Raw genomic sequence first — 9,035 nt, forward strand, 5'->3', positions numbered from 1 at the left:
CGGCCTACTCTGTCTCTGGCCAGAGGCACTGATCGACAGTTTTATTGCGCTGGAGCAGTGATAATTTATAACAAACTTGACAATTTTTTCGTTATGGAAATAATGTGATGGAATATGCTAAGCGTGGTGAATAAATGATAATGATGTATTAATCAGTAAATGACACAGGCATACTCGCAAAAAAAATCCGAGGAATCAGGAGTCGAACCTAAGACCTTCCGATTACAAGTTCGGATGCTCTACCACTGGTGAATCGGAAGTTCTTGGGTTCGACTCCTTATAGGAGAACTCGGATTTTTTTCCAAGTATGCCTGTGTCTTTATCTTATTAATACATCATTCTAAATTATTTCGTTGTTTCTGCTGACACACAAACATTTTGGGGTTTTGAAATGATAGCAAATTTGCGTGATACTTTCCCTTTAACACTGAAAATTTCCAATCGGTATGGGTATTTGCAAGTGAGCAGGTGGGGTTCAACTGAGTGTTGAGCGTCCGTTGGTGACTCTGCAAACGGCATGGTTTGTTGAAAGATATAACTACTGATCATGAACGGAACTGAAGACGGGAGATTATTAATATAAATAAATTGAGTAGGTGAAATCAGATACTTATCCGGAAAAATAAAGGATTAGAAATAAAGGGCCAGGTAAGAAATACAAAGCAAAGGAAAGGAGAGAATTAAAAAGAAAAGAAAAGGGGATAACTGAATGAGACAGGAAATGAAATGCAACATATATTCCAACATTAAATTACACATTTTATTTTCATCTGTAAAATAAAAAGTGCTATTAACACTGAAGATCACGTTACAGTTCAAAATGATCGAACGTAGCTATCGATTTTTTTTTTCGGTAAAGTCAAATAACAGAATCATTCCATTTCAGTGCAGAAGATGGCGCTAACTAACCTGTAATTAAAAAAAAAGATAATGAATTAAACGAAATTATACGCATTATCAAGATACATTTCAATACCTAAACTAAATAAATAGAATATAAACTAATATATAAGAATTGTAGTTTTGCAATTGCATTTCTCTTGTTCTCTATTACTTCTTTGAGTCTTGTGTTGCTTACCTCAGGAAACGCTCTGTTCTCTACTTTTCCTATTTCTTTTGAGTAGGACATCATTCATAAGCGCATTTCCTTATCTCTCAATGTTAGAATTATGGGAGAAACAATTCAAAATGGGAAAACTTGGTCTTCAATGTGTAGAAGTATTAATTGAATTAAGGCTAAATGTCTGTTTGTACTTTTGATATACAACTCATTAGTGCTCTGTTTCAGTAAGTGTTTTATAAATGATTTAAATTTATCTCCTCTCTCTATTAAACTCTCCTCTCTTACAAGCTGCCTTCTTCTTGGGACCTGGCGTGCGTTTCTCAAACTCCCGAAAAGATTTTAATTCCGGAAGGGGAAGACGGATAAAATCCATTACCAAAAATTCAATTATTTCTTGTTAATTTTGACAGTAGAACAATTCAAGTTTTCCATCGTTAAGAAACGCGTGGAGTTGATTTTGTACGTAGAAAAATCCCGCAATCTGTAGAAAGGGGACAAGAAAATTACTTCCTAGTCCGAAAACTCTTCGGGATTTGAGAAACGCACCCCGGACAAGAACTGTTTACTAAACTAGACAAAGACACTAGCAAGCCGTTAAAAACAAAACAAACGAACCAGTAAAAAAAAATACAATAACCAAAAACAAGACAAAACAAAACTAAACAAAAAAAATACAAGAATACAATAGAATAAGAAAACATCAAGGGAAAGAACCAGAAAACGCACCACAAAATGGAGCTTTGTTGTTTGTAACCAAGAAGAACTTTAATTTCCCAGTCTGGTTTCTGTGTTTAGCATCGTAACCCATTGAAGGACATTCACCATGACATTTCTGACACTTTCCTTTCTTAAAATACCAGGCGCTTTTACACGGATATGCTTCCCAAGGGCATCGTAATTGTTTCCGTACTGTTGCAATGTAAAATTCCGTAGCTCTATAATGGTCACAGGAAATGCTCTTTATAAGATCTACAAAAAATAAAGGGCAGAAACAACAGCTGGAGCAAGTTTTTTTGCTATTGTTTTTGTTTGTTTTGATTAATGATTGTTTTGGTTCAGAGAAGGGCAAACTTTACTACAATCTGTTCTTTTCATTCTATATGTCATTCTTATTTTAAGTCAGTTGATGTTCGCAGAATAGTCGTATACAGCTGTTTCGACAAAGGTTGTCCAAAACAAGTGTAAAAGCGTACGCGACAATGCCGAAAGATAGTCTGGGAAATACCCAATAAATTTCAATAAAAGCTCAGAATCCATAATGCCTCGACTGACAGCGAAGACTTGAGATGGCGTGCAATATGGATTCTGAGCTTTTAATGAAATTTATTGCCGGGTATTTCCCAAACGCTTTTACGCTTTATTTGGACAACCTTCGTTGAAACAGCTTCAGTAACGTGGCCAGCGAAATCTCTTCATAAAAAATACAAATCAGCCATGCGCAATCAGTATTTATGTTATCCTTTTCACCCTCGGGTGGATGAAAAACACTAAAACACAACAAGAGAGGATTCTCTTGCACACAATTAAAAGTGCAACAACTCATGGGGAAGTTTTGTAGGAAATATTTTTTCGGTAACTGTTGTATTTGTAAATGGCTTACTTATAAAGCTAAAGAAACACCCTGGTTGCCTTGAACCGCCATTTGGAAAGAAGTCAATATGGCCGACATTTTGCGAGGTCCCAAGGAGTCCTGCGTCTGTGTGAATGACGTCAACAGTTTTGGCATCGCCTGGATCCAAACGAACCGCGGGATCCGTGTAGCTGAAAAATGGACCCGCAGGATCTAAACCTGACGTGAAAACGAAATTGAGAGAGTAAGGATAATAGTACTGAAAATGTCGCCTCTAAGAAGCGTCAAATTGTGTGTTCGGTTGCTGGTTTACTAGTATGTTAGGTAGTTTTTCTGGCACACAACTGAAGTTCAAACACCTAAGAAATTCAGAGATAAATAAGCAACAATATCTCTAAAAAGTGCCGAAATATAAAGCAATGTATGGGATTTTTTTCCTAAATTGAAGCTTAATTTTCTCTGAAAATGCATGGTTACCCCCAATTTTCTTTTGAGATACCAACGACACTTGGTAAGTTCTGCTTTCTCCGTATAGTTTTAAACCGCGCAAAAATATTCCTGTATTAGTAGGCACCACCCATAGGAAACCCGAGTATCTCGCGATGCGCAGAACGTATGCACAGTAACAATAGTAGGCACCGTCCTTAAATTGAGTAACAATGATGTAAAATAATGTAAATATGTTATTGTAGGTGTGCAGAACTCCACGCAACCTGTGGATTCAGCTGGCTATCGATCGATGTCTTAACATTCGCATATGCTACCTCTCCAGGTAGAATTCTATTATCCGTACCTGTTATACGACCTAGGGTAATTCCATGTGCCTTCAGACATGTACCGGCATAGCCTGCGATTTGAGCTCCAAGGCTGAAGCCTACAATGTAGAATCGATCAGCCAAGGCAAGGGAGCCATTATTACTGGAAATCAGGAACCTTATCAGCTCTGCTGTCTGAGCCCCTACAAGACGAGTGTTTCCAGCAGCCTGAGAATACGGAGGTGTAGCTCCTCTGGACCAGTAAACCAATATCACGTTACAGTCTTCTCGCTCTAACAGCGCGTCCTTCATTTTTCTAGGCCAGTCAATGTATTCATTTTCTATAAAGAATAATCAGAGAGAAAAAAAGGGGAATATTCTGGCTTGTACTTGTGCAATGAGCAGGTCGGGTTACGGTTCTTGGGTTGTCGAAAGCATTACATAAAAATAACGTTTGATCAAGTAGATTTTTATTGTGGATAGGTGAAAACGATATGAAAACGCTAGTGAGGATGAAAATATTTTGCTTCGTTTTCGGCGAGATGCCGGAAAAGGGACACTTTCAGTTGAAAACGCATTAAGCCGTGGGAATGGATCCTGAGAGGATACAACATATTGACGATGTTCAGTTTCATTTATTGAACACAATTCCACTTAAACACAACAATCAACACGATATATGTGGAGCAAAAATAGCACAAGATAAAGTGGAAAGTGCATAAAAACTCATCTTCGGACGTTCCAACAAATATCAAAAGTCGAAGTTGGCAGAGTTTGTAAGAGACGATTTTAATTGTCAGAAATTTGTTATCACGGGGACTGGAATCACACTGTCGAGTAATCTCTGTTGCAAACGTCTTAAAACTGCAACAATTTGCACATTTGCTGCTTAACATCGATTGTCACTACACCACCATCCCACCGACCCAAACTCCAACCACTTGTATTAGTGGTCCACCATCTAGCGGTGTCGTCTAATCTAAAGTGAAACTAAGCTTTGTAGGCTTGGCCACTGACAGCTTTTTAGCGAGCTCAGCTTTCAGGCGGGTATGGATTTCGTTTTGCTGTCATTTAAGTTATCATTCAGTTATCTCCTTTGTTTCTATGGATCACCGAACTCGAAGCTTAAGAGGCGATAACTCACGGTGAGTCTCCGATGGACGGGAATCGATCCCAGGATGTTCCAAACTACTAGTAGGAATCACTAACCACTGATCTAGTGAGAGGCTGTGGTGAGCTACAATCTCTGTACTGAGTGAAAAAAAAACTTTGAAACAGTTCAGTTTTGGTCGTTTGTGAAATGCTGTCTGTGCAACTACATTTAATCAACATTAATGTGAAATGTTGCTGAATGGGGGAGCCGGGATGTTTCTTGGAAATATATATGCTCGGGATTGTAAATCCATTACCAGGGGCTAGATTCCCTCACGATGGCCCTCCTAAATTAAGATGTATCTTAATTTAGGTTGTTTCTTAATTAACAAAAGCCTATTATTGGACAAACAATAGTCTATTGTTCAGAAACAATACTAAGGATTCATCTTAACGTAGGAGAGCCTCTTGAATCTGGCCTCAACTTCCAATGTAATACACATCGTGCAATTCAATAGACCCTCTCCAAAATGGCGGCAACAGATTTGAATGACTTAAAATTGAACTGAATGAAAAGCTGATACCAGCACTGGAAAGAGCACCTTTAATTTAGTAACCTTGCAAAGTTTCAGCATATTAGGTGTTATTTCAGCTTTAAGGAAATGTAAGATGAAATTTGACAATTTTACAGAAGTTTGTATGACTGGGAGTATACGTCATACCCCCAGTCATACAATTTTTCATTTTTCAACTTACATTTTGTCAGCTGATATTAAGCTGATATATTAAGCTGATATAAAGTAAAGGTGCTCTTTCTAGTGCTGGTATACGTTTTTAATTTTAACTTATTTTAATTTTCGGCCGCCATTTTGGAGAAGGGTCTATTCAAGGATTAGGTAGATTAACAAAAATCCCTTTTAACGTTATGCCAATCGCGTTCACTTGCCTGTGTAGCCATGAATAATCAAGAGAGTCCTTTTTGATATATCAAAATGTGAACGAGTCAGTTTTCCTTGATCGTTGTCGTCAATGATGTTAGGATCTTTTCCGTTAGATCCAGTGTATAGGTTAAAGGTCGTCCCGACGAACGTTGGTCGTAGTGGTAGACTCACCCACCAATTATTAAATGGTGGCTGTCGGCTAAAACAACCATACTTTCCATAACAGACTTTGTCAGCTAAAAATGGGGAGAAAGAGGAAGAATGCATCTCCTGGTCAGGAATACCATTACTGATGCACAAACCAAGCCCTTCCAGAGCTATGTCAAACCTTCCTTAACCTTCCCGCTATGGCAAACCTTCCTTATATTAGACTAGACTAGTTATTTTAAGTGAGGAAGCCTGACTTGTTATAAGCCTCGTGGTTTCTTTCAGGTTTTCTCGCCATTTATCTTCTTTACTCAATTTTCTTCATTTTTTCCATTTTGTGCTGTAATGTTGTGTATATGGCAAAATAAATATTGTATTGTATTGTATTGTATTGTATTGTATTGTATTGTATTGTATTGTATTGTATTGTATTGTATTGTATTGAGCAAGGTCATAGTCCGCACTAACATTTGAGTCCTTGAATGAAACTTCACAGTACGATTTGACAGCGAGTGGTCATGACTCTGGCTAAGTTGGACACCCTTGAACAAGCTCTTATTTGTTTGTCAAAAGAGGGTTAAGTTACGGGGAAACCAGTGAAATTCAGCATGGACTAGCCTGATGTATGGTGTCCGTGAGTCAGAAGAATTCTTGCCTGACTGAAGTATCTGCTTTTGACATAGCTCTTTCATTTTCCTATCAGTTGTACGCCCTCTATGTGGTGTTTGGTACCAAAGAGAGCAGCAACTCCTTGGGTTTCTTTGGGAAAATTTCATATTTATGCTGTGCTTGGGGGTTCTAAAGGTGAGATTTTTTATTTATTTATTTATTTATTTATTTATTTTTTATTATTATTTATCAAGCTATATGGTGATTTCAATTCGTCTGAGCCAGCTCATGAATAACATCCCGCTTACGTATGACCATAAAAACGAATTGAAAGGAAGTGAAAATGGGTGTGTATTGCAAATTAAACTTGGATTGAACAAATGCCTGGACCCCAAAGATATAAACAAGTTTTAAAATATGAGCTCCAACTCCTGCAGGTTTTGTTGTGTTTATAGTATCAATATAGGTCAATACAGTTCGATAAACCAGAGAGAATATAATGTACCTTCATATAGAAAATATTTTTGAAATCTCCATTAACCGAACATGTACCAAAGATAAGAAAAAAAGGACGAACTCAAGCCTCTATATCCCAAGATAATAAAACGAGAACTGAGAAATTAAATACAAAAACAGTGCGACTGGCCTGAAAAGCTATTAGTATGAATGTTCAACCTTTAGAGCATTGTAACATTTTTCGGTGTTGATGTTGTTTTTTTCTCTTTATAAATTATCGATCGATATTTTACTACTACTGCAGGTTAGACTCACCGCTTGATACGCCAAACAAAAGGATACAGAGGAGAAGCACCATTAGTCCGATCAAATCACTAGTCCTTGGCTAGCTGATCAAAAAATCAAACTGTGAACTCAGTCTGGTCGAGCAACAGTTTCACCAACGCCTTGTTCAAAGAGAGCTGCACAGCTGAGTTATCGAGGTAAATAATATTTTATTCAAAGAAATGGATTCTACTTGACTAGGAACACAGTGATAATGTTTTATTACTTCAGTGAACAAATAATCCATTTAGCACTCCTACTCCTGGAAGTGACTGACCAAAGACAAAATTAAACAATTCGAATTTTAAAGAAATTTTATTTTGAAAAATACTGCAACAGAAACATCACACTTGCAAGCTACAGTTAATGAGCTTTCTTTGGAGTGTATGGTAACTCCTTGGGATTTTATCTTCAGTTGAATAAATTAGAACTACCGCGATATAATTAACAGCAACGGAAGAAAGTACAGCTCAATAGTGTCGTTTGAATAGTCAAACTTTAGGATGCTACAAGATCAACAAAATCAAAAGTGACAACCACCTAATGGTGGCATAATAAAAACCACGACAAGCAAAGTGCCGCACAGTGCTTTTCATGTGAGTTTTTATAATTCAGATCTAGAGTTTCATTCATACCGACTCAGAAGTTCAGGACAGATTATCGAATCAAAGATAAGGCCTGCAATAGAATGATTTATAATAACAAGTGTTTTAAGTTTGGGCACCAATTATTCTGTTTTTGTTTTGTTTTTTTCCTTATTTAAAACCACAGTCTGGAACATATAATTTTTGTCTGTAGAAAGAGTAATCATTACTTTTCATTTATGTTTCTAAAATATTGAAACCTTTCATTTTTCTAGTTCATCTGTGGCTCAGATTTGCGGCGTCATAGGAGAGAATAAATGTTTGCACTGCTAATTCAGTTCAATAATAGTGCATAGACAATGGTATCCATAACGCTCGCCTTGCACGTCAAGTGTAGCGTTTTGATTTGAATGTCGTCAACCCAAACCAAAGTAATTACTCTGGCTAATCACAACGGATCTAAACAACACAGTGAACCAATCTGACTTCGAAATAAATACATGCAACCGGCGCCAAGCGCGGGAAAACGCGGAGCAAGTCAGGATATATTCAGGTGTTGGTTGTCTTTCTCACGAGAGGGATTGGTTGAGAAAATGGCGCGAGTTTTGCTAACCAATCACAGAGCGTTGTAAAGTAAAACCAAAGCGAAGCCAAAAATATTTTTGACGTTCAATTGAAATCCGCTCTGTTACACACTTTGGCGTTTTAGAGAGGTTTTACGTCATTTTATTCTCACTTTAGTCAACATTGCTAGACAAGTTTCAGTCTACCTGTTAACACAGCTGTTGAATTTAGTTTATCAGGGTCACCCATCGATTCGTTTCGGTGTAATATCCGAGTCTGTTCGGAAAGACATTACTCGTGCAAATACGTGCGAAAAAAAAGGCCAGCTAGCATTTTCGGAAAGCCTTTCCCAGCAATAAGCCATTTTACAGTTGTGTGCTAAGTGACCTGGTCTTGGATTCTAAGCGAGGCTGGGGTTGACCTTGTTTTGATACAAACCTCACTGCTTTTTATATGTAGATCATACTGTTCTTATCACCGCTAACTATTTGCTTTTTCATATAAAAAGCAGTGAGGTCTGTATCAAAATAAGTTCTCAAACTCATTAATAATTCGTCAAGAGAAAACAAAGAAAATCACTACCGTGACCGTGGTTTGGATATGTGATCCTAATTACCATAAAATTTTGCCAACTTTAGCCTTGTATTTCTCCAAGAACTATTGATCATTTGAGAAGCCATATCAAACACTCGAAAGTGTGTTTCATCAGATACCCAAACACCTCGAAGTCGTTTAAAAAAAACTCGGCTGCGCCTCGTTTTTTCAACCTACTTCTCAGTGTTTGGATACCTGATGAAACACACCTTCTTGTGTTTGATATATTACTTCAACTCCATCCTCGATTCCAATTTAAGACCAGGCCACTAAGCACACAACTGTAAAATGGCCTATTCATTAATAAAATTCCGTTCCCTAAAATTTTCGGCAATT

At 37.4% G+C, this 9,035-nt stretch overlaps 1 protein-coding gene across 1 annotated transcript; it reads right to left on the reverse strand.

Moving 5' to 3' along the window:
• Positions 1-809: 809 nt before the first annotated feature.
• Positions 810-3,715, reverse strand: LOC146475376 (lipase member I-like). Its single transcript, XM_085115550.1, has 4 exons — positions 3,427-3,715; positions 2,664-2,852; positions 1,790-2,032; positions 810-909 (listed from the first exon to the last, which is right to left on the reverse strand). The coding sequence occupies exons 1-4, from the start codon at positions 3,698-3,700 to the stop codon at positions 905-907; spliced, it is 711 nt and encodes a 236-aa protein (XP_084971676.1). The 5' UTR covers positions 3,701-3,715; the 3' UTR covers positions 810-904.
• Between the last annotated feature and the right edge of the window lie 5,320 nt (positions 3,716-9,035).

The sequence above is a fragment of the Pavona decussata genome, unplaced genomic scaffold (genome assembly GCF_977016875.1).
Source record: "Pavona decussata unplaced genomic scaffold, jaPavDecu1.1 SCAFFOLD_84, whole genome shotgun sequence".
In the NCBI taxonomy this organism is placed as follows: Eukaryota; Metazoa; Cnidaria; class Anthozoa; order Scleractinia; family Agariciidae; genus Pavona; species Pavona decussata.